Source organism: Haliaeetus albicilla, chromosome 15, assembly GCF_947461875.1.
Source record: "Haliaeetus albicilla chromosome 15, bHalAlb1.1, whole genome shotgun sequence".
Classification (NCBI taxonomy): Eukaryota; Metazoa; Chordata; class Aves; order Accipitriformes; family Accipitridae; genus Haliaeetus; species Haliaeetus albicilla.
Window position 1 is genome coordinate 33917395 of NC_091497.1, and position 25636 is coordinate 33943030.

Sequence of the window (25636 nt, forward strand, 5' to 3'; positions counted from 1 at the left end):
TTACACAACAGGTGTAGTTACATTGCACAGCATTACAAATGCATCTTACTCTAAGATGGGAAATGACCAACTCTGAGCTATAAAAGCAGGCTCTTTTCGTATTTTTGGTGAATTTAGCAGCTATTTTGAGTATTTTATATTTACCAAAATGTTTTCCATTTCAAACACCAACTTTGAAGAAGACAGCCTTCTCTGTGTTTTAAAGCAAGTCTACATTAAGCTCAAGGTAGCAACTTTTACTGGTAAAGATTCTTAAACACAGCAGACTTCAAAAAAAGTTGTTTGCTGGATGCAGTTAGATAAAGTGATAAGAATTTCTTTAAATACTTCCTCCTTTCCCCGCAAATGAGAATGTAATTCCACAAGAAGCACTTCCATCTCGGTAGTCTTTCATGGCAAAGAACCACTGTTGAAGACATTGTTGAAGAGTATCAAAAGGCACTTGAAGGCACATCTAGCTCCTTTTCAACTTTGAGGGCATTGAACCTATTTTGCTGCTGTAAGCCCTTAGGTGAGGCAGGAACCTTCCTCTTGGTGCCAGAAGTCACCAGCTTCCATCCTTCCCCTTCTCCAGAGGTTTTGGTTACCTTGATAGTGCGAGGTAGACACTGCCCGCTTCCCTGTTGCATATGGGCTCTGAGGCTCTTCAAGCTGCTAAGTCTCAGAGAAGATCCTGTCTATCTCCCTTTCCTCTTCTCTGATGTGGTGCAGCCTGCTCACTTCCTCCTGTAACTCCTCCATTTGGCAGCACACCTTCTCCAGGACAGCACACCTCCTGAAGGAGAGGGGGCCATTTCTCCTGGCCTCAGAGAGAGGTCCCAGGAACTCCCTGCAATCTGGGACTTGGAGGGCCGCATCGGCCATCTGAGGCTCAGTCTTGGTGGAAGCTCTATTGGGTCTGCGTGGCAAGGTTTTGGTAGTGGGGGGCTACAGGAGTGGCTTCTGTGAGAAGCTCCCTGAAGCTTCCCCCATGTCCAACAGAGCCAATGCCAGCCGGCTCCGAGACGGACCCGCTGCTGGCCAAGGCCGAGCCCATCAGCAATAGTGGTAGTGCCTCTGCGATAAGGTATTTAAGGGGGAATAAAACCCAAACCCAAAACTGCAGAAGAACAACAGTAGCTGGAGAGAGGAGTGAGAATATGTGAGAGAAACAACCCTGCAGACCCCCAGGTCGGTGAAGAAGGAGGGGGAGGCGGTGCTCCAGGCGCTGGAGCAGAAATTCCCCTGCAGCCCGTGGGGAAGACCATGGTGAGGCAGGCTGTCCCCCTGCAGCCCAGGGAGGTCCACGGTGGAGCAGATCTCCACCTGCAGCCCGGGGAGGACCCCACGCTAGAGCAGGGGGATGCCCAAAGGAGGCTGTGACCCCATTGGAGGGACCCCACTCTGGAGCAGGGGACAAGTGTGGAGTCCTGCCCCTGAGGAGGAAGGAGCGGCAGAGACAATGGGTGATGAACTGACCCCAACTCCCATTCACCGTCCCCCTGCACTGCTGGCAGGGAGGAGGTGGAGAATTCGGAGTAAAGTTAAACCCAGGAAGGAGGGAGAGGTGGGAGGAAGGTGTTTTTAAGAGTTGGTTTTATTTCTCATTGTCCTACTCTGATTTGATTTGCAATAAATACTAATTTCCTCAAGTCGAGTCTGTTTCGCCCGTGACAGTAATTGCTGAGCGATCTCTCCCCGTCCTTATCTCAACCCACGAGCCTTTCGTTCTATTTTCTCTCCCCTGTCCAGCTGAGGAGGGGAGTGACAGAGCGGCTTTGGGGGGCACCAGCGTCCAGCCAGGGTCAACTCACCACAGAAGCCTCTGCCCTAGCAGGGACAGCTGCTCCCATGTCTACTGGGGAAACTGCTCAAAACATCTGCTGGGGAAACTGAAACGAAACATACAAATGTTTTGTTTAACTTACATTACGGATCTGCCCACAGCAAAGCAGAGCAGATTTCAAGGGGAGATGATAAAACTGCACTCTAATCTCCCCAGCTTTATACCAGAATGCTGACAAGGGCATCATTCCTTTCAGGTTGAAAAGTTCTACCCAACGCTGTCATGTGATAGCCAGGCTAAAGGGAAGAAAAACACGGGCCACTCAGAATGAAAAGACAGATGCAGAAAATCATAAGGTGAAAGGCTTTGAGAAAGCCGTTTGTATTTGAAAATTTCAGAATCAGGTAATTTCTAAAAATATTTAAATAAAATCATTCATTTATGCAAATGCATTAACCCAGGAAGAGCCAAAACCAAAAAACAGACATCCAGTATGAAGATTTTCTTTACAATAAAAATTATTCTAGGAAGTATATTAAATATGACAATAGGGGAAAAAAGCATTTCACAATTTATATTCAAGGGCATCACATTTTAGAACAATGTCTTAGCCATTAATCATTTATAAATGATTCACAAAGAAATTAAATACGCTATTCCATAAAAGAATAATCTAATTTACAGTTTAGATGTAAGGCTTCACCATAACATCTCACACCCTTCACCTGGCTTGATCTGTACTTACTCTCCTACCAGAGTAACACAGCATGGTGGTCCTCAAAAACACAGGTAGCGTTCAGGTTTACTTTTTAGGGTTCAACAAAAAAGTATTACTAGAAATTGTCCTATTATTTGTCACAATAAAAGCAAATGAAAAGCTAGAAGAATTAGATAAAGTTATATTTGCCGGTCTAAGACTGAGGGAATGGATTAAATTATACCTTGCAAAAAAAAAAAAAAAAGTATCTAGCTGCTAGTTATGCCATTGTGTTATTAGTCATTTTGCACAACTGGGACACCACAACTCCAAATGTCAGACTAGAAACACAGTGCTTCCTTTAAACAAAGTACATAGCTTCTGTGTGAAAAAAGCTGGGGAACAAAATCATCGGAACTATCCATCTCCATAGCTATCATATGCATAAGAACTATTGGCTTTACAGGGCTCCAGTTTATTCAAAATACTGAATGTAATACTGATGACAATAAAGTCCCTTAGTCTCCTTACGCATCAAGTACAAATCAGAGAAAAACCCTGTCCCAAAACATTCATTGTCAACCACAAAACATTGCCAGGAATCTCGTATTTGCAACAGTTACCTGGCGTTGCAGTTAACATATTAACTCTGCAGACAACAGCCACAAGTACTTACTAAAAATACAGATATGTTTCCTAAAAGTAAAGTGAAGCTTTCTTTAAGATGACAAAGCTTTTATAACAGTGCAGGGTGCAAATTTTCGGTATGAAGACATTCAGAAGATTTGCTGCTCAAAGAGGATCTTTTCAAACCCTGGTGGAGGTGTATGATAAAATTCACTGAACTGACAATCCAGAATGGCACTGTCATCAACTGCAGAAGAGAACCAAACAGACAGAATTAGAGAAGGAACGCTTACAGTTTGATCCTCTATTACACCATCTTACTAGATTATATACTATGCTCAAACCATGAAGAATATTCTCCAATACATCCACTACATACATACAACACAATTAAAAGAAATCTCTTCAACAGATTTGCCAAAGCCCTACACATGTACCCGAGGAGAGCAAATCATCTCTCTTTTCTACTGTTTGCTTTAATCGGTAATGGTCCCTGCTGAAGTCAATGAGAATGCTACCTCCAATTTCACTGGGAGTGTTAGCAGGGCCTCAGGCAGTTCCCTCCAAATTTTCTAATCTGTAGATTTCTGGAGAAACAGAGTAAGGACACTACCAGATACATATTGCAGGGCTGCCACCTCCTCAGCTGTGTATTTTTCTGTCCACTTCCTAATTCTGCTGGAGTGTCAGCTGTCCGCAATGATTTTTCTGGAGGTTTACAAGGTTTCAGATGTCTACAATGGTTGGTGTCAGACCATCTGTTTTAGCACATGATCCAAAGAGAGCTTCTCTGACTGCTTCTTGAAGTTGGAAGTTAATGTTTTTTTACAATACCTCTCCCAGTTTTGGACCCTTTGTTACTACCTTCAATGTAGAATATAAAAAAGAAACTGCTGAGGATTTTCAGAGCAAAGCTTTCATATATTGCATTAGCAAACTGAAATACCCAACCAGTCAGAAAAGCAAGATCTCTTTCAAAGACAACTTCTTCCAAGACGAACCTGGTACACTAGCAACATTAGATCAAACCCAAAAAGCTTCAACTCCATATTTTGGTTTGGAGTTTAGATATCTCAGAGCCAAGGTAGGAATTTTTCCCTCCTAGGCTCAGTTAAAACTCCTATTAGTATATTTGTACAGTTCTGTAGTACTTATGCAGTGTTTGCATCTCACTTCCACAAAAGTACCTGAGGTACAGCTGCTGTAGGGAACAACCTTTAAGTCCATTTCTCTGTTTTACATTTTCAAGCCTGACACTGTGTTTGCCTGCTCTATCCTGTTTCTCTTAAAAAGAAAAGTTATCTATAGTTCTAGTCTGAATTATGGATAGGGTAAATGCTTAAGAAACTCTCTTCTCTGTGGTCAAATCCTTTCACGTGACTAGAAGTTCACATTAAATTAAGGACATGTATAAAGTTGATACCAAGTAAAACCACACAAAAGCAATTTTCAGACTTCATTTGTTACAGCTATATGTAGGAGACATGATAATTATGATGAAATTATGCCCACTTGTGGAAAATAATGAGCGCCTGGCAATAAAAGGTCACTGCACTCCTCAGGCACGGACCTTCTTTAGTCAGAGAAAAAGTTGATATACAGTAGGCTAACATGCCACCAAACGTTTTCTGAAGGCAACCTGCATTCTTCATGCTTTGTAACACCATTTCCAAAATATAGGGAAGATGCAACAATCAACTATCACACCGCAAATCCTCTCCTGCTGCTCATGAAGCTTTTTGCACAAGGAGATCCCGCAGTGCTGCAGGGCACCTATGTCTGCCACAGCATTTTAGCAGCGCCATCATGTGGCTTAAGAACCCATCACAAAATGACCATATAAAACAATTTCCACTCTTAATAGCTTGGAAAGACGTTTGTCAGCTACATTTACAGACTTCAAAGGCCCTACGACACATCTAGAGTATTTTCTTCCTGTTCATAAAATTCAATATTACCAGTGTATCAAGATATAAATGGGAACACGCCAACAGTTTATTAGGAACCAACCATGAAATGAAAAAATTATCCACGTCACATAGCTAATGGTATCTCAAGAGCAAAGTCATTTTCAAAGAGGCTACTACTTCGATGAAGCTCACACAGGAATAAAGATAAACTGGAGATGGCTGTAGGTGTAATACGGGGAATCTGACGAGCAGTTATCATTTGCTGTAAGTGACAAGCCAACCCAGAGTATAGCGCTGATTCTGCACTGAGCTACGGGAAGTGCTGCCTTTCAGATGAGATGTTAAAACAGAATTCTGACTACTTGGGAACTATAAAACCACCGCCAAGTTCTGGAAGAGTAAACTGTTAACACATGTCTTGGCCAAACTCCAGCTTCCATAATTCATAAATTCTTTCTTAAGCTGCCTATGCAGGGATTAACTGGATACGGTATTTGTTTCTTGTTCAAGACTGCTGGGTTGTATTGATGGTTGCTGGTGAAACAGCTACCACAATTCACTCACCAATTGACGAGTTTCAAAACTGAGCATCAATCTGGTATAGCAGCAAAGAGCTGTACCATTATACAGCAAGCAGCTGTACTAGTAATACATTAAAGTTGTTACTTCCATAAGAAAATACAAACAGAAATTCAGTACCTATTCATATTTAACAATGAATGGATTTATGAAGTATGTGAAATTACCAGGCATAAATACTAAGCTTCAGAGATAAATCAGATTATCCCACAAGTCTGCATTAGTTCAAATTTGTTGTTTTTCTTTTTTTCATCTGCTTCACAGTTGTTTTTTACCTGGCGATTTTTAGACCGAGTGCAGTAACTCCCCAGCTTGTTGGATATGGACACTGTCAGTAGCCAGTAAGTGGTGCTTTTTTTCCTAGCTCTTAAGCAGCATTAAAAATGAGGTGAAAATACACTTTCGTATTTTCCTAGGTTTGTATTTTCATGCAATTTATTGTTGTAGTTGCCAAAAATAAGTGATTGATGTGTGTTCCATTTAAGTGAGAAGAAGCATGCATAGCTCACAAGACAGACTTGGTACAAAAATATTGTCCATACTGTGAAACAGTTTGAAAACCTCTGACTTACCATAGACCACTGGATAGACAGTCCCTCGGATTCCTGAAGCTGGACAATGCATGTTCTTCCCATTTAAATATACATTTAATTCTACATGGTCGTATGTAATGCCCTACAAAGTACAGAAAAATAATAAAAATCAACAAGTTTATACACATATGATTGCTACTTAATTTAGCTTTCTCAGCCACAGGCAAATTTTAACACCATTATGCAAACCACACCATCCTAGAAAACCTCACTTGAAATATTCCTGCAAAGGACTAGAAGTTAATAAATGACCATTAACATTTGTATTTTCAAATACTCAGGATTCCTTAATGCTCATTCAATTTGGATGCACCACAGTACTGCACACTGCATCTTACTAAGTTTACAAAACAAATTTCCAAATTATTCTTCACCATGTTAAAGAAACACAAAATTTTCAATGATTGTGAATATTAAGCAGTTTGCAGTCTTCTTGTTTATATCTCCTCATGGAAATAACTTTAATAAAGAGTGATGCTATGAATTAAGTTTATCTGTCCATACTTCCATATGGAAACCTCTCTCAGCTCATTTACTCCGCCAGCAGCAACAGACCATGGTTTCATACACAATGCTATAAATATGCTGACCACAGAGCAGACAGCAAACACTAACAAGGTAATAAATTACTTATTTCTTAGCTAAATGATTTTTCTCCATTTTGGTATGGCTGAGTGTGACAATTTGCATTGTCATTCAGTACTTCAGAAATCTGTTTTCGTGACAGAAGAAAATAAATCTAAATTTATGAGAACTGGGGAGGTAGCAGTAACACATCAGCCACTTTTTTGTGTTTAGCTGAAGCTGTTCAGACTACATAGGTTGACGAAACCCTGAAACACTCTGCAACCCTCAAAAAAACCAATTTCAGAACAGAATGAGAAGAATAATATAGTATCTGAGAGTAAAGGATGGAGGCATTAACCTTAGCAGTTTGGGGCTTTTAAAGATGAAATTTCTAATCATTGCTATATAGAGGCAAGGTTACCCAGCAAGAAAAAGTAGTGGTGATAAATGGTCTAAATTTCATTGCACTGCTCCCATGTATTTTTGAAAATAAATCTCTAACAAGACATTGAGAAAATGACAGCAATAGAACACAACCCTTTGTTCCAAGTCACTTAAAGATGTTATGAGAAACCTGTAATAGTAAGGGACAAAAAAATAAATCTTAAGATTCTCCATTTGCTCTCATCCTTAATCATTTTCCCAGTTAGCATTACCCCGTCCCCACTTATTATCCCTTCTTCCCTACAAAAGTTTGGCTAAAAATACAATTAATTTAACTCCCAGGACCTGTCTCTGCTCAGCTTTGTCTTTCTAATCATTAACCAATTAGCTACAGGATCATGAGTTCAGCTGGGCATGGTACACAGCTATGTAATGCATTTCAGCACATTATTTGTTCAGGAAGGTCCCATCTCAAACAAGAAGATCCTTGTGATGGGAGTTATCCGTCAGGTAGATACTGCAACCAAACTGCAGCAGAGCATTAGAGGCTCCTTTTCAAACACTAGCAAATCCTGTCCCTCATTCAGAAACACATCAATGCTGAGAATAAAGTCCACTGATATCCAGGCTGCTGATCCGTTCAAACACAACGGGAGTTTGTATCAGCACTTTCCAAACTGAGAGATGCAAGCTGAAAAATTTGACTGGAACAGTCAGTCTGACCATAGCGCTGTAAATAAGAGGGATCCTGGAACACCTGGGGAATTAAAGAAGCCTTAAGAAACTCACCACCACATCGCCCTCCTGAGGAAGGTTGTTTGCTGGTAGTCTGTTTTTCTCCTCATTGTTATAGTAGAGAGCTCCATCATTTCTCATCACCAGGCTATGGACATCTCGACCAAGTGGAATTTGATTCAAGTTTGCTTTCTGGGTTGCAACTCCAATACCCCAAATCCCTAAAATGTGACATTAACGTGGTAAGAAAAAAAGAATCATTATTTTGAAAACTATCTGACTGAAGCAGGACAGCATGAAGAATGTGTTTCTAACTAGTGCTATGGCGGTACTACCAGTAAATATCTCTTGGAAATACCAGGACTACTGTGAGTTAGCCCTGGTAGGCAGCTAAGCACCATCCAGCCACTCAATCAGTTGCCCCACAGGCCCCAGTGTGATGGAGGAAGAGGACAGAAAGAGTAAAACCAAGAAAACTTGTGGGTAAAGATAAAAATTGTTTAATAAGCAAAGGAGAAGTGGAAGAAAGAAAGAAAACAAAACAAAACAAAGTGATGTAATGGCAATCGCTCACCACCTCCCACAGGTAGACTGCTGCCCAACCAATTCCCAAGCAAAAGATGGCTAACGTCCCTCAATCCCCTCCTCTCCCTTTTGCTGCTGAGTGTCACATTATGTGGCATGGAATATCTCTTTGGTTAGTTCAGGTCATACACCTGCTTGCATCCCCTCCCAACCTCTTGTGCACCCCCAATCTTATTCACTGGAGGGGTAGAGTGAGAAACAGAGAAGGCCTTGATACCATGCCAACACTGCTCAGCAACAGCTAAAACATTAGTGTGTTATCAGTATTGTTTTGGTCACAAATCTAAAACACAGCACCACAGGAGCTGCTATGAAGACAATTAACTCCATCCTGGCCAGACCCAGTACAAACAGTCACAAGAGGCTGAAGATAAACAGCATTTATCCTGAAAAAGAAGGATCCAGAGAATTGTAACCACTTAGCTTAACTTTTATTCCCAGAAAAATATTGAAAACAAACTCTGAGACTGTAAGAGGATGTAAAAAATAAATCCAACTAGCATGGATTTGTGAACAACACGATTTCCTTTTTCAGTGGGTTAGATGAGTCTTAGGGAAAAAGAAGAGACTGTAAATACAATAGAGCTAGATTTGGTAATGTTTTTGAAACAGCATTGAGATAGTCGAATTACGAGAACATGGTCTAGACAGTTACAGCAATATGAATGCACAACTGGTTAGAAAACTGTCCAGGACTACTCATCAGTAGTACCCTGTCAAATCCAGAAAGATGACTTGTGGGGTTTGAGGTTTTGCATTGCATGCACAAGGTCAGATACTGTTCCGTATTTCACATCAATGACTTGGATAACATGACAATGTGCTTATTAAATGTGCTGCCAATACCAACCTGACAGGACTGCAAGCTCTTCAGAGGCCCCTCAAGTTTTAAATGATCCTGACAAATTGGTTAAAAGGTCTGAAATAAGGAAAATGCATTTGCTTTTTCTGAGTTACAAAGAACAGCAGGTAAGTAGGAATAGTAAGTGGCACAAATACAATAGTGGCTTGGCAACCAGTTCATAGAATATAATTTGGGCATTACCATGGACTACACGTGGAGCGTGAGTCTGTGCCCTATTGTGAAAAACTTCCGGATGTAGGGCATGTACAAAGGACACATACTGTATGTACAGCAGATGAAGGACGTCTACTGCTGCTGCAGCTGGAGCAGAGCATCCATTTTAAGCATCATACCTCAAAACAAATTAGGTCAATTAGAGAGATTCTAGAAGAAACAAAACCAATTAAAAGTGTAAAACCATCACCTCTAAGGAGACAATGAAAAAAACCCAACCTGGTACTCTTTAATCTACAGAAGACTAAAATGAGGCAAAAATATAGGAAAATTAATTTCAAAAGACAGAACTGCTGAACAATGTATTCTAATACTTACATGCCCAGCATGAAAAGGACAAGAGTGTGAACAAGATTCAGATTCAGAAAACTTTCCAATAGCCAGGGTGACCCCATAGATGACTCCTAATAGATTGTGCAGGGACACTTCTAGGAATTAAAAGTTTTAAGTGATCTACAATTCTCCTGCCTTGGGGCATAGGAACAGATCGAGACACAGCTCAGAGGGACCAGGAAAGCTTATTTCCTGTGTTTTTTAAGTATAAGAACATGGATACCGTATCTGTGTGAATAACGACCATATATGAACAACAGCTGCAGAGGATTCTTCCCCCAGCAGAAAGGATACTAAAATTGCCAAGTTAAGACTGATCTGGGGTTTACACGTACTTTAAAACTAAACAGCTGGTTTGACTGCAAGGTGTTTTGGACGGATTTGTGTTCATGCTGCCTGCACTCCAATCCAACTGAACACAAACAACCCTTACCCAAAATGCGCCGGGTTCAAGCTCCAGCTGGTATCATAAGGCCTGTCTCTGGACTAACACTTCCCTTCTTCTTCCCTCCCCCTACACACTTAGGGAAAGAACATCTTCATTTTCACAGTGTCTGCTGTTTTTAAAAATACAGGCTGATTATTAATGTTAGAATACAGGCAAGCCTGAAGTGCACTCTGTACTAGTGAAGCTGACCACATTAGTAAAAGCATAATGCTTCCAAATTTCATTCACTTTCCGCTGCCTTGCATTAGATCAGTGCAAAACAAATAAAGAAACAGGGTGCTGAAAGGCTCCTCTTGACAAGGCAGTGTCAGAATAAGTGCTGCACATTTGATTTGAAGAGCAAAGTGTAGCACAAGGAGTGTTACCCTTGCTTGGGCAAACACAGTGCGTGTTAAAAGCAAATGGAAGTAGACAAATAGCTACAAACATTGCTGGATAAACGGCACTATTTAAAAAATAAAAATACTTCATAGCTACAGTGTTTTATGTGGTCATAAGCATTTATTTACCAAAAACATTTCTAAAATATGCTAACTGAGAAACATGCATACAACAGCATACAAAACAATATGGTGTTTCAGTATTTCCACTCCTTTAGTAATATACTTACCATTCTTTTTAGTATTTCAGAGCCACAATTAAAAAAAAAAAAAAAAAAAGAAAAAAAAAGAAATTTCCTTTTACACAACTTATAAAACTCTCCAATATTCACAAGTTCAAGGATGCAATTAGAAAGACGCACGTGCTCGGTATTTGAGATGTGACCACCAGCGGGCAATCTGACATACCTTCCAAGTTTAAAGTTGTACATTTTTGCTGACTAACCTGTGGACTGGATTTTAAACTCAAAATAGCTCTTGTTCTGATGCAAAGGTGCATTGGCTAAGCAGCCTCCTGTGCCACATATTCTTCTGCCATTTTTAACAATGACAACATCTGTTCCTGCAAGAAGAAAAAAACCCGCAAAACTTCAAAACATTTTTAGAGGTCTGGAAGCAGCTGTTAAAAGCCCTGAACATTCAGAACAGTTTTTTTTCTTTCTGCCCCAAGTAAGAACTTCATTAGTCTGTGAGAATTACGATGACAGGCCACGCTTTGAAGTAAGAAAAGGAAGGCCGTTTACAGGCTATTTCACCTTTCAACTAGGGTTTATTTACTTAAAATCTATAAGCTGCTCTAATTTCACCTCTTGCATTTTATGACACCATGCCAATTACGAACTTTGCTCAGCCACATCAGAAGCGTAACTTACAATTTAGTCAGAAAGGGTTCACTATGAGACCAAAGCCCTGTACCCTGTCTCTACACAGTGGAGAAACAAATTCTGCTAAGAGAAGGGAAGGCACATCGGGTAGAAATGTTTGATGGAATTGCAAAGTGTTTAATTATTCTCTGAAGAAATCCTTTTAATAGAAACACACCTGCCAAGACAGGGAGAAAAAGTCCTCTGCTACCTTTTCCTTCTCCAGTGGACACTTCATCTTTAGGCACTGTTGTCATGGTCAAGAACACGGGAGACAGGCAAAGTCCACTGACACAACGGAATAAAACCGGGCTAATAACTGCGCTTGAGCACTGGACCCTGGATCGGCCACACTGCTTTCGTCCTAGCTCTTTCCCTGGCTCTGCTGCAGCTGCCCCAGATCACTTCTCAGTAAAGCCCTGGCATGGTTTTGGGGATAGCTCATCCTAAGGATGACGCTCAACGAGCGGGATGGATGAGACGCCGCATGGCTTGGATCCTTCTGCGTCTTCACTGCCGTAACTCACCCCCTCAGCTCTGAACCACCGTCCCTTGCCTAATCTGACCAAGATCTTCAGCCCCCCTCAGACAGTGGCACACCCCCACCTACTCATTCTGCTGATGAGCTTCGGCTGAGATTTTTTTTTTTCCCTGAAAACTGCCAAGTCCTTCTAAAGAAGTAGCCAAAAAAGCCCCTTTCCCCCAGAGGATAAACTGTAAAGGCAGGCGCGCATTCCCCCTCGGTCCGTTACGGTTACACCGCATTAAAACCAGCCGACAACCCCCACCGGCTCCCCGTTCAAGCTTCCCGCCGACAGACAGACAACCCCGGCCACCCGTCCCCCTCACGGGTGGACACCCCCCGCCGAGCCCCGGGCCTGCGGCCTTCCCGCCGGGAGCACACCCCCCGGCCCTTCACGAGGCCTGCCCGCTGCCCCCACCCGCCCCTTACCCATACGCTGCGTGTCGAGATGCACCGCCGGCATCTCCTTCAACGGGATATGGCCGGCGCCGCCATCCCTGCACCAGGAGAAGCAGCAGAAGACGGAGGCGGCCATGACTGGCGGGACCCCGCCGCGCCGCGCAGACGCAAGGAGGGGCCAGAGAGGCAAGAGCAGGGATGGAGCGGGGGGAACAGCGCCCCCTGGCGGGCGGGAGGTAGCCGCCGCCCCGTCGCGACATGGCGGGAAGCGGCGGGACATGGCGGGCGGCGGGCTGAGGGGCGCAGCTGGGCCCGGGGTTCTTGTGACATCGAGGACGGTCTAATAAAACAGAAACAAGCCCTACCCGTTTAAAACACCGTCTTTCCTCGGGAAGTGCAATATTTAAAGTAAAACGAGCGCAGCCGGAAACCTGCTCCTTCCCCTCCGCAGCTGAGGAGCTGCGTCTGAAGGCGGCGCTGGCTTGAGGCGGCACCCAAAGGGCAATTTTTACATATATGCACACACATATAAGGGACAATTTTTATATATATACTTCTTACATATATATAAAGGGGGACATTGATCATGATAGCAGATGGTAGGTATCATGTCGACAAACGTCACAGTGCTGGGCCATGTGGGAAGGGACTCCTTTGTGGAAATTTACTGGTCAGTTATTCCTGGCTCCAAGTAATAAGAACCTTATTTATCTCTTCTCCCCCCCCCCCCCCCCCCCCCCCCTTCTTTTTTTTAATTCTTTCTTGGAAAAGCCAAAGGGACAGGAGCCCGTGAAGTGAAAGGTTCGCTCCCACCCAGGGTCTCTCTGCCGGCCTCCATGGCATTTGCTCCCTGTAGGTCGCTCTTTCTCCTTATCTTCTGTCCAGCTAGTGAGTCTTAACTCTGAACTTTCTGAGTCCTGCCTGCTTCTAGAGTACTTTCTCACCTGTTCAAAAGCTTCTGTAGAGTGTTCCTCCTGATTTACTCAGGACCAGCTGAACTCAACTGTAAAGACCACTACAGCGAAAAGCCTGCATGCTATCATTGCACTTACCACCTTTTTGCAAAGCATACTTTGGGACCAGCTTTGTGTCCCTTTCATAGAGGCAGAATGCCACGTAATTTAAAAAGTTGTAGCTTGACTTGTGGCCTTCGGGTTACACAAGTGTTTCTTCAGTGAAAGCCCTAGAGCTGTCCCTACAGCACGCAGCATCCAGAACGGGGGCCACAAACTGGGCCACAAACTCCAACATATATAGTAAATAGTGATAACATTGCTATAGAACCCCATGTGTACCTACTTCACATTCTTATTTACCTACAGAAAAATATCCAATAAATACTGTGCCATGAACCACTGATCTAGAATGTTTTGCAGACAGCAGATAATTTAAATACTTCTATTTAAAGGCTTATATATCTCCAAACCAATTCGGGATGAAATTGTTGTTTCTCATGATTTTCAGCTGGTGTCTTATTTTGTGGCATTTCACCTAGAAAGCTCCCTTAACATTTTATTACAGTATATAATATGATGGAACTAACGTAACCCATGTGGTACAACGTTATCTGTCCTGGGAGGGTAGGGGGCTAAGCAGATATTCAAAACCCCTTGTTAAAAGAAATCTTCATAGCAAGAATTATCTTATTGGTCTGGATGGGCTGTATCAGTCACGCTTACCCCTTTACTTGAAACATGAGGTGAAACGCTGTCTCTCTCCCTAAAACCAATCTGATTTTAAGAACAGTTTTAAAATATGCTTCCTTTCTTTTATTTGACTTACTGTTACAGCCCATAAACATTTGGGGTCAAGAGCTCACTTCCTTAAAATACGCCAAATGGGATTACTCTTGAACATCTAAGAAGTAAATATTAGGTGGAAACTGATGTTTATTTATTTCGTATGGAGGGCATCATGATTCTCATTGGTAGCTTGTTGTTCACATAATTAGTCCCATTTAAGTCACTGCGGGATTTTTATTGTCTGTCACACACTGTGGGTTTGTTACAGTAAATGCTAAATGACAAATGTTAATATAGTTTAAAAAAAACCCAACAACTTTGAGACTCAACCTCCAAATGAGTCCCCATCCCATTTTTTTCTCTGTGCCCCAGTAAGCCCTTTCTTCCCCAAAATAAGCACTGGGAATCCAAATGCATCTCGCCACATGAAGTCAGCATTGCCAAATCGTTTGGACTCAAGGGGATGGGGCTTTGGGGAGCAGTGGCTGGCCGTGCCTTCCTGCCAGTTTCCCGCTCCACTACTTTCTCAACTTGGGAGGCGGGTTTTACAGGCCAGCAGACTGCAGCACTCGTGAAGGTAAAGCGCATGCCGCAGCTTGGAAAAGTTGCCGAGCACATTGGCTCCAGTGCCTATGTGCTCGGCGGGCAGGAGGCCTCGGGGGACCAAGGTGAGTGCAGCTCCCATCCCTGCACCCATCCTGTCTCCCTGCAGGTGCAGAGCCTGGCTGCTGAGCACCCTGACAGCAGCTGGTGACAGCTCAACGTCACAATGGGTTGCGCGGGAACAGCAGTAAACGTGTCCGTGTGCTCCGAGTGAAGGCTCCGGCGCCGGACAAAATCAAGCAGATGACAACTCTGGTCCGGTGGAAGTAAGGCAAAAGTCAGCTGGTCGGCTGGTAAGAAACGTGGCTTACTCGTATGCCTTTCTTGGAGGATGAGGCGAGCATTTCCAGCAGGACAGTATTTGTAAAGGTGCTTGTCAGCCTGTTTAGAGCATATTTGAACACTAAAATTCTCACAGCGCACAAAGAACTGCGCCAAGGAAATTAAGATCTGGGCCCCAATATTTAGAAGTATGATTGTGCTTGGTAATGAAGGGTTAATTCAGCTTCTGCCTTTCTTGAATGTGCATTTCTTTCACTGGGGAGGCCAAGTATTTAGGACCCTCCCACACTGGAAGCAAAATTATGCTCAGCATGCCTAAACATGTTTGTTGCTCGCAGGGTTTTAACTTTATTTCCTTGAACAGTAGCAGCACAGACATTTTGTCTGGGAACCATGTTAGAAGGACAGGAAAACGACCCGGTCCCATGCATTTCACAAATGCAGGCGTATTTGGAGATCTGCTGAAAGAAAATGGTGGTCATTGACTTGTTTTGTTCTCTAGCTGAGAGCTTCATTCACAAAGTACAACTGTCTCTCATTTGCCCTGCAAAGTAGATCTACTGGCTGCAGACAAGTATGTTTCAGAAAGGTTCCCTGATACCGCCAAATTCACGGGAGAGAGGGGAACTCTCTCCTGCTGTTACAGCATGTAATACAACACGACTAATCAGTTCTCAGAAAAATAATTCCTCTTTGCCCTGCTAGTAAAAATCTCTGGGACTTGCTCCTCTGCTGCCACAAGCTTTGTGGAGGCATTTACACCTGTGAAAACCAATGAAAAAAGTAGTTATTAAATATGCTGGAATGGATTTAGTAACGTCTTCATGCAACTTGCACAGAAGTAAATGATGGTGCAGGACTGGAAAATCAAGGTTTGTTTATTGAAAGCAGTCCTTCCACTCCCAGGGTCAGGCCTGTGGTTTGGAAGATGATACAGACAAGGTCTCAGATGAAGAACAGGTTGTGCTTGTACTTTTGAAATCTTCATTATAATGTGTTCTTGTGAGGATTAACATTCTGTAGGAAGTCTTCTGTTTTATACAGTTAATCTGACGCTTGCCAAATCACAGAAGAAATTGTATATGAAAATTAATTTTGTTCCTCGTTGTTCTATTTACTTTGGAGGTCACTTCTCCTTTCCTCTTTATGCAATATAAGCAAAACTCACCGGAGCAGAGCTTTGATCTATAGGCAATCACAAACCTCATTAAAACCGACAGGCACGCTGGCCATGCTTTGTTCGGGAAGGAACAATCAAGTTCTTTTACGGCGTAAGATAGCTAAAATCTAGAAACGGCTGCCCACGGCACAGGGCTACATGGCCAAGCGCTAAGATGAGCTAACTCCTATGAGCAAGCACTAATTTGGGGAAAGTCAGAGAGATTTCTCTAGGGACTGCTTGCGAACGCGGCAGCAAGAGCGCAGATTGGTTGCAGCTGTGTTTGCCTGTGTGCATGTCCGGGACCGGAAACACCACGCGAGAGCCAGCAGACAGTGGGAGAAGCAGTGGTGCATGGCCCTGAGAAAAAGCCAAGGGACAGCTTCTTCTGGGCAAGCATCCTGGCTAGAGCAGCAAACTTGGACTGCCGCACAGTTCTCCCTCCCATTTGCTTCCTCTGCGTGCAAGGAAATGGGACGTGGCTGTACATTCTTTGTAAATAAATAGGGTTACGCTAAGGAGATAACTGAATTCATCATCGATTTCCCTCCCCTCGCAGGAAAATCTGGCAAAGTGATGAATATTAGTTAACTGTGCGGGTCAAAGTTCTGTATGTAAAACTACAGAGCTTTTCAGTACTGCTAAAATAGTCGTCGGAGACCTTGCAGATATCAAGGCAGTCTCTGAAATTCAGACCTCAAAACAGCAGTTGATCATTTCAATCGCTGACGATCCTTCATGGATTTTTAATGCCTGGTATTTCTACAATGCATATTAAAAGTAGCTTTTATGGAACAATAACAAGAAACTGCTTTCTCTGATCCCTCGTTTGGAGTGTTTAATATAGTCCAGATGTATCTGTTGAAAAGAAACGTAGTCAGATACGATATAGTTGTGAAACGTTTATACATGAGTAAGGTGTTTGATACAGGGAGGTGTTTTGAATAGTTTCTTTATTCGTGTTATCTTACAGTGTCTTCTTGCCGAGCTGCTATCGGCATCAAAGCTCTTGCAGATTTATTTCCGTGTTTAGGTCCCCACAGCGACTACATCGTACATCTCAGAGTGCCTCTCTCCACTTGAGGGTATGCTCACACCAGCACAGCTGAAAAAAGCAGCGTGCTTCAAGAAGTCAGTGTCCCAACACCGGAGTGTACTCTGTGTGTGCTCTGACACCTCTGCGATGGGACGTGAAGCCTTGACCTCCTTCAGTGGGAAGTAAAAGGCAGACTTGCAGCCAAGACTGGAAAATGCCTTCAACTCACCTCTTGCCTTGGTGTTTCACCCTAGGAGACAATTACAATCTGACAGGTCTTTGGTAGCATGGCTTCAGAGGAGCCTTACTGATGGGGAATACAAACCTGGGGAAAAACAAACAAACAAACAAAAAAAAGCTGCTTTTAATGCCAGCTACATTTATCAATCAGTTTTGTGTTCGACATCTTCTCCAGCACAGCACGGGGGGTGCCTGGGGCCCGGCATGAGCAGCTGGTGTGGCCGAAGGGCAAGGCTGTGTTACTTTTGGCAGCAGCACCAGCAATAGCTGGCTGGAAGCATTTGTGAAATTATGGCCTGTGGGGGCACTTCTGGTTTATGCTGACGTGTGTGCAGGCTGCCACCAAAACAGGCCCTCTCGCTGGCTCATCCTGGCATTGTTAGGCTGCAGGATCAGCTGGCTGCCAAAATTGATCCTGCTGAAAACTTTTTTTTTTTTTTAAACTGGATTAGCTTTCAGCTCTGTTGGCAAGTGGATCTAGCCTAACATGTGGCCGCATGAGTGTCGGAGCCAGCGGAGAGGAGGCATCGGGAAAACATGTCTAAGGGAAGGGAAAGGGATGGAATGATCTCTTTTGCCAGTAGCACAGTCTCGGCTTGGCTTAACCCCCCGTGAATCTACCTCTCAGGGTAAAATTAGCTGTTACAGCTTGAGTCACATTAATGGCTTGCTTCCACAGAAAGGGAAAAATCTTGTTCCTCTTTTCCTCTGATGTTAGACCTGGTGATTGTCTAATCTTGCACTGAACTGGTTTAACTCATTGAATCAGCAGCAAACTCACCTGGCAAAGAAAAGGGAATAACGTTCTGCTGGCTTAGTGGGTCGAATCAGCTCAGTAAAGCATCTGCCGAGGCTGGCAGAGCTGGTACAGAAGAGGAGGGCACAGTAGCGGTCAGCTCTGAGCTCGCTGACTGAACCACAGCATACAGCTTCAGTCTCAGAAATCTGCTGTCATAACACTGAGTAGAAGATCCATGGTCTGGGTTCTCTCTGTAGTTTAAAGATGACAGTAGGCACTATCCCTTTGTCTTACAACAAACATGGTGTTTGTTTCATAAAGCTGGAAGTTGCCATGATTTTATAATTCCTTCCAAACTCCTACCCCTGTATTTTCAACCCTCCCATAGGTAAGTGACTTTTATACTAACACTTCCCTTCAAGCCGGGCCTCTCCTTTGAGCCTAGATTTCCCTTGGGTTTGTTTCCTTATTAGATAGGGAAATATTGCCACAAATCTACTAATGCTCTTTTCCATCGGCCAGAACGTTTCTCTGAAGCTTCAACAAACGGCCTCTGATGCTGCTTCAGGAAGACACTCTGTGCTCTCAGATGCGGGAATGCAAACTCATAAGCAAACTGCTATTGAAAAACTTCTATAAACAACAAGGAGGTAAAAAGAGTATAGAGTATATGGAAGATGTGTGCAAAACAGTTGTTCTATCAGTCAGATAGAAGTAATAAAATGCCCGAATTATATTTGATCATGCTCAGGACAGCCATGGTACACTTAAGTACAGTGCTGGCTGGGCACTGTCACAGAAATCCCAAGCTGTGTTTGCCCACAAGTTTAAGCTTTCATCTTTGAGAGAAGAAAGCCCAGGCAAGGAGGGACAAGAACATTTTCCGATGGCCCTAATGAAGAGGAGATATCCCAGGCGGGCAGGCGTCCACTCTTATGCCCATACAGCTCCTCCTTCATTTATAAGGAGACGGAGTAGGACCAGCCCAAAGAATTAATGGAGAATAAAATGTACTCTAAAAATATATCAGGAAAAAAGTTACACGAGAAGCATATGAGCTTAATTATGAGTGAGGAATCTAAAATACCATGTTGTCGTTAATATCTTTAACCATAAAATTAAAGAGAAGATGAGTAGAATCGGGAAATTCTTCATGCTGGGAAAGCATAGACAAGGGGTACTTGGAAAACGTAAATGTGCAAGCATTGGGATATCACTTGAACGCAGTTTGGGTAGCTGAGGAATGCATTAAGCTATCACTCTTCGGAAACTACTTGGAATTACTTGTTTTTAATAAACAGCAAAGAAGATGCCAGACAATTGAGAAGAAACAAGCATGACGCTGAAGCGCACCTAAAAGTCTTTGTTGCTTTTGTGCAGCAACTCTACTTTCTGGGACCGTTCTCCTGTAGGTAGTGGATGAAATGCCCAAATGTGTGAGCACTCTGAAGGGGATTTTCAGAAATACTTGTCCTTGGTCAAACTGTTCCTGTTGAGTCCAGCTGAGAGGGCAGGCCAGCTCCGGTGGAGACAGCAGGAGGAAAGGCGAGGAAGAAGAGAGCTCTTCCTCCTCTGGCTGCAGTAAATTGGGGAAGCACAGCCTGTGCGTGTTATTGAATGGCTTTTAAAATCCAGATTCTTAAACAGTCGGAAGATGTCAGGTGCCCGTGGGAGCTTCATTTGGTGGAAGTACAGTCTAGCCTGTGACGTTAGTTGTGTGGGTAGTATCGGTAGTATCGAACGTGAATCGTCTCCCCTGTGCCGATGAGCGACGTGACTGCAGGGGTGAGCGAAGAGTAGGGGAGTGACAGGGATGCTGGAGGCAGAGTACCGCGTGTTTTAGGCACGGCTTTTGACGTAGCGTTTCACAAAGTCTTATGTTGACCACGAACCAACAGAAGGACTGCCAAAAAGATACAGATCGCAAAGGTTCCCCGCAGTCTCAGCACTCGGAGCCGCAGTTTAGTAAGTCCTGCAACTGGAGGGTCCTCCCAGGCGGACGCGGGATGCCCCCCGCCCCGTCTCCCCGCGACTAGTCGGTGTTATTGGGGAGACCGGCGCAGGTTCGACGCGCCGCGTTACTCTCTCCAAGAGATTCCCCAGTAGGAAACGGTGCTTAAGGCAAATAGGGACGCGTCTCCGTCCTTTTACGAAGCACGTAAGGCTACCGTCTGGCTAAAACGAGGTTGTTTTTCTTCACGAGGGCCTTCAGGAGGTGGAAGGCGCTCGGCGGGCATCGCCAGCCGGCGGCCGCTGCTGGCTGGGCTGCGCAGCCTTGCGCGCTGCGCTCCGCGAGTCCCGATTTCGCAGAGTTAACCAACAACAACAGACAAGATCTCGGCGGCGGAACAGCCGGCCAGCCTGCCCGCCTGCCCGGGGCAGGGGCGGGGGGGCTCGGCCTCGGACTAAGCGGCATCCACCGGCCTGCCGGGCCGTCCCTTCCCTCCCTCCAGGCAGCCCCCGGGGGGGCTTTTCCTCGCCGCTGCCGGGGCCGAGCAGGAGGAGGAAGAAGCCGCCGGGGGGCCGGATCGGCGGCCGCCGGTGAAGGTGGGTGGATTCACCCCCCCCCCCCGCCCCGGTCCGGTTCGGGACGGCGGGGAGCAGCTCCCGACTCGGGGCAGGGGACGGGGGTTCTGAGGACGAAGCGAGGAAGGGGCCGGGCGGATGGCGGCGGCCTTGGGGATCGCGCCGCCGAGGTGAGGCGGGGAGGGAGCCGGGGCCCGGGGGGGGGGGGGGGGCGGCCGAGGCAAACCCCGCTCCCTCCGCCTGCCCTCTCCGCGGTCCCCGGCCGGGGATGGTGAGTAACGGAGCCCGGGGGGGGGACACGGGACGGGACGGGGAGCGGTGGTCGGCGCTGGGCCCGGGGCCCGGAGGGGCAGGCCCGGCTGGGCGAGCGAAGGCCGCGGCCGTCGCCGGTGGTTTGGCTCGCAGCCTTCTTCCCTCCCGTTTAAACCCCGCTGCGGGGGCGAGGGCAGGCAGACCGACCCCCCCCGCCCCCCCAGCGAGGGCTGCCCTCCTCCCCGAGAAGCGGTGCCCGGCGGAGGGCAGGCCGCGGGGAGCAGGGCCGGGCCCGGCGGGAACGCCATCGTTCAGGGCGGTGTCGGGGATCCCCTCCCCTACCACCACCACCACCCCCCCGGGCGGGAGGGTGTTGGTAAGCCGAAGGAGCGAGGGGACCTCTCCCGGGGCAGAGGGAGAAGGAGGGGAGCGCCGGAGAAGGGGTTTGGCGGTGCTCCCTGCGCCCCGCAGATCGGCCGGCCCTGTCAGCGAAACGGTGTTTCTGGGGCTGGTGGCTGCACCGAGGCAGGATTGCTTGTTTCTGCAGGCTTTTCGAGCTTTCGGAAGGCTGAACGTGTTGGATCTACCTGGCACTCCTGGAAAAAAAAAACAACTTTGGCCCTGAAATAGCAGGCTTAAAACACGGGCCACTTCCCTCAGCTCTTTTTGGCTGCCGGGGTACCTACTGCACCCGGGGGTCAATCATTCCGCGTTAAAATATCTGCGCTGACCCTCCGTTAGCTTGCGGTTCCTCTCGGTGGGGCGAGCAGAGTTAAGATTGTTGCTGCTGGGAGCAGGAGCTCCCATCTCCCTTCCTCCTGCCTTTTTCTGCGTGGGACCCTTTTTTTGGGCTGATTCAACACACCAGCCTGACAGAAGGCTGGTGGAATTGCTCGTAGGAGGTCCTGACAAGGACCGGGGTGCTTGCGAAGGAAGGGAGACCAGACCTCTCCTGATGAGCTCAACTGCTTGTGGAAATGCAGCGCGACTCGGCCAAGTTTTATTTAGAATACTTACACGCCATTGCGGGAAACTTGCAGTTCGAGAGCTATCTTTTTGTTTTGTTTGAAGCTTGGTGAAATTCTGGTTTTGCTTTCAGCCTGCTGCTGGCTGATAAACCCAACTTCTGTGCTGAGAAGCATGCTAAATGAATTTCTCTCTGGAGTGTGGGAAAAAGCTGCTGTGGTTGTTTTTGCGTTTTATGGTTTGATTTGTTTTGCCATTCTTCTTCCTAATGATAAAACTGTGCAAGTTGCTCTTTCTGATGGGTGACATCTGCTGGGTTTCTACCCAGAAAGTTTATGTAGCCCAGGTGAAGGAAGGAACCGCTGTGCCATTTGGTCCGTGTGCTATGAGGGGGGAATTCCAGGGCCGTCCAAACCTGGATCAGAAGTTACACAGAGAAATTCCCAACGGAGAGGTTGAAATGTTGCTGTAGTTCCTCACACAAATACCAAGTCGCTAATACAAAGGGATGTTTCAATCCACAGGCAACTTACGCTCTGAAATGAGTGTCCTAAAGAAGACAGAAGTTCAGCTGTCCCAAGCAGGCATACAAGTTTTCAGTATTTTTGGTTTGGTGTTACTGGTGTTGTAAGAGGGGGAAAAAAAACCTCGTAGACTTGCCTGTTTCTTTTTTTAAAATCCGAGGTTTTTAATGATGTCATATAATGGTTTTGAAATTCAGTTATATTTGTAAAGCATAATTATTTGATTGGATAAGTGGGGTTGGAATGCAACAGGACAGTTTTATTTGGATCATGAAACCTTTTTGTGTATGTTTTCTGTATTTTTAGGAGCATGAAAGTCTTCAATGTTTGTCCTGCAATTTTGATGGAACGTGTTGTAGTAAGCATTTTCTGCAGTGGTTTGCTGTCCTCGCTGTCAGGCATGCAAAGCTGCTTTTCCAGCTCCCTAACTAAGAAGTAAAATCCTACCCGGTAAAAGAGATGGAGCAAATACTTTCTGCACTGTGAATTTCCATTTACTAAAAGATGGAGAACTGTCATTTTAGTTTTGTAGTTATTATCCTCTTAACACATGAGCAAAACTGATCTTTGTGCTGCTACTGTGGCTAAAAGCTGTGAGTACAAGTTGGAAAGAGAGAGCTATTCATAAAGAGGAAGACTCAAGAGTACAGGGGCAAAATCATTGTCTTCCTGTCATCCTGTTCTTTTTAGCAGAAGGAAGAGGGCGGAAGAGAAACTTTAACTTTGTGCTGAATAGCTCAACAATAACACGTTCGCTTGGTTATTTAAAAATATTGCAGGAGCAAGAGAAAAGCTGACTTTTTAGGTGAGTGGTGACTCAGCTTTGGCTTTGCAGGTAGAGCAAAGAGCCACATCACCTATTCTGTAGCTGAAGCAATTCTGAAGCTGGTCTGTTTCAGTGACCTTCTTAGAGTAGTGGGGCATGGGGTTTGAAAGTGTAAGCTTTGGATGAGTTGAGCAAGTAGAGAGTAATCGAGTCTTAGCAGGGCGTATCGGCTGGGTATCCTTTGTGAAAATCCAGTTTCTGCATATTGCATCAGTGAGGAAAGATGCAAGTCTTGAACTGTTATTATGAGTACATGAGTTATTTTCATTCAGAGTCCTTGCTGGGTTTGGCAAGCATTCTTTTCCAGGATTTCTCCTGGAGTCCAAAAATGGTTCTGCCTGAACAATGAGGCGTTCTTATGCCTGCCATCTGGTGGCCAGATACCACAGGTAACTGGACCGGCTGCAAAAAACCAGCTGAGGCGCTGTCTTAAGGATACGGGAGAAAAAAGTAGATCTTTTTCTCACTGAGCTGTGTCTCAGATGGAGGTCGGTTTTTGCATGGTTTTCCTGGAGGAGAAATAAATTTTGTAAGTTCCATTACCATCTTTCTTCTCTTTCCTAGGATATGATGGAGCTCCTAGAGGAAGATCTCACCTGTCCTATTTGCTGTAGCCTGTTTGATGATCCTCGTGTCCTGCCCTGTTCACACAACTTCTGCAGAAAGTGTCTGGAAGGAATCCTTGAGGGAAACGTGAGGAATGTGCTTTGGAGGCCATCCCCTTTCAAGTGCCCCACGTGCAGGAAGGAAACTCCCGTTACTGGAGTCAACAGCTTGCAAGTCAACTATTCCCTGAAAGGTATCGTGGAGAAGTATAACAAAATCAAAGTAACTCCGAAAATGCCTGTGTGCAAAGTTCACAGCGGGCAACCCCTTAACATTTTTTGCCGGACAGACATGCAGCTGATCTGTGGGGTATGTGCCACCCGTGGTGACCACACAAAGCATGTTTTCTGTTCTATTGAAGAAGCTTATTCCCAGGAGAAGCGGGCTTTTGAAACCCTGTTTCAGGGCTTTGAAACTTGGCGTTGTGGAGATGCCCTCTCGCGACTGGATACTTTAGAAACCAGTAAGAGGAAAGCTCTGCAGATGCTGACCAAAGATTCTGACAAAGTGAAGGAGTTCTTTGAGAAGCTGCAGCACACACTGGAGCAGAAACGAAATGAGATTCTCTCTGACTTTGAGACCATGAAGCTTGCAGTGATGCAGGCCTATGACCCAGAAATCAATAAACTGAAAACAATTCTGCAAGAGCAACGGATGGCTTTTAACATCGCGGAGGCCTTCAAAGATGTGTCTGAACCCATTATATTTCTGCAACAGATGCAGGAGTTCAGGGAAAAAATCAAGGTGCTCAAAGAAACCCCTTTACCTTGTTCCAGTGTGGACATCAGCCCTACAATGAAGAGCTTTGATACCAGCCAGTGGAATGGAATAAAACTAGTTGATGTGGACAAACTTTCCTTGCCTCAGGAAAACAACACTCTTAAATTCAAGATTCCCTCGGTCTTTTCACGCAGATTTATAGTGAACTCTCTTATTTGCTTGCTTATTCTTGCTGTCACCAGAATGTCCTTCGTGGAGTCAGTCGTTGACAATCTCCAGTGCTGGAAATCTCAATTCTTTACAATTAGCTTGTCCTATTTGGCAGATACAGTGGAGATAGCAGATCATGCAGTCTTTTACTGGGAACAGATGACAGATGGAGCTTTACTTCTAAGAGAAAAGTGTAAAAACTATACGTTGGTTGTACTGGATAATGTTGCACAGTTTGTGTGCAAATATAAACTGTTGTGAAGTCCCTGCTGAAATATAAGAACTAAGAGAGATCTGGTGAAGAAAACATAGAACTTCTTAAAATTAATTGGTTTTTTAAGAGTTCCAGTGAAAACATTCAAAGATTCGAAATGTTTCCAAAACATTCATACTGTTCACATAGTTTCAGCACTGATAAACTGGAAGATGAAATGGAGCTTTGAAAAACACATTGTTTCTGGATTCTTCTTTCAGTGGTGATTATGTGAATATTATTCACTGTAAATAATTTTTCTTACCAAAATATAGGGCCAAACTGTGTACTTAGTTTAGTGTTAATGTAATTGTAGAATAAGATAAAAAGTGTCACTTCCTAAAAGGTCATAGTTAAAAAAAAAAGTTATTTTTAACTGGGAGGTGGTTAGGAAAGAGGAAGAACAGTTGTGGTTGAGAAGAGCACTGTCCTGAAAGGCTTGTTGATACAAAATACAGAGTGCATCATTCACATTCTGGAACCACT

The 25636-nt window shown here is 44.8% G+C and overlaps 2 protein-coding genes across 6 annotated transcripts; one reads left to right on the plus strand and one right to left on the minus strand.

Annotated features, from left to right (window-relative positions):
- Positions 1-2117: 2117 nt before the first annotated feature.
- SPRYD7 (SPRY domain containing 7) lies at positions 2118-12602 on the minus strand. Of its 2 annotated transcripts, XM_069802736.1 has the most exons (5): positions 12497-12602; positions 11127-11243; positions 7912-8078; positions 6151-6253; positions 2118-3336 (listed from the first exon to the last, which is right to left on the minus strand). In XM_069802736.1, exons 1-5 carry the CDS (start codon positions 12600-12602, stop codon positions 3239-3241), a joined length of 591 nt encoding a protein of 196 aa, XP_069658837.1. In that variant the 3' UTR covers positions 2118-3238. The 2 variants fall into 2 exon arrangements, with proteins under 2 accessions (XP_069658837.1, XP_069658838.1); XM_069802737.1 differs by lacking the exon at positions 11127-11243.
- Positions 12603-14846: 2244 nt separating this feature from the next.
- TRIM13 (tripartite motif containing 13) lies at positions 14847-25346 on the plus strand. Of its 4 annotated transcripts, none has more exons than XM_069802741.1 (2): positions 14847-15104; positions 23926-25346. In XM_069802741.1, exon 2 carries the CDS (start codon positions 23929-23931, stop codon positions 25156-25158), a length of 1230 nt encoding a protein of 409 aa, XP_069658842.1. In that variant the 5' UTR covers positions 14847-15104; positions 23926-23928; the 3' UTR covers positions 25159-25346. The 4 variants fall into 4 exon arrangements, with proteins under 4 accessions (XP_069658842.1, XP_069658840.1, XP_069658841.1 ...); XM_069802739.1 differs by lacking the exon at positions 14847-15104 and adding an exon at positions 20662-20814; XM_069802740.1 differs by lacking the exon at positions 14847-15104 and adding an exon at positions 20849-20963.
- The last annotated feature ends 290 nt before the right edge of the window (positions 25347-25636 follow it).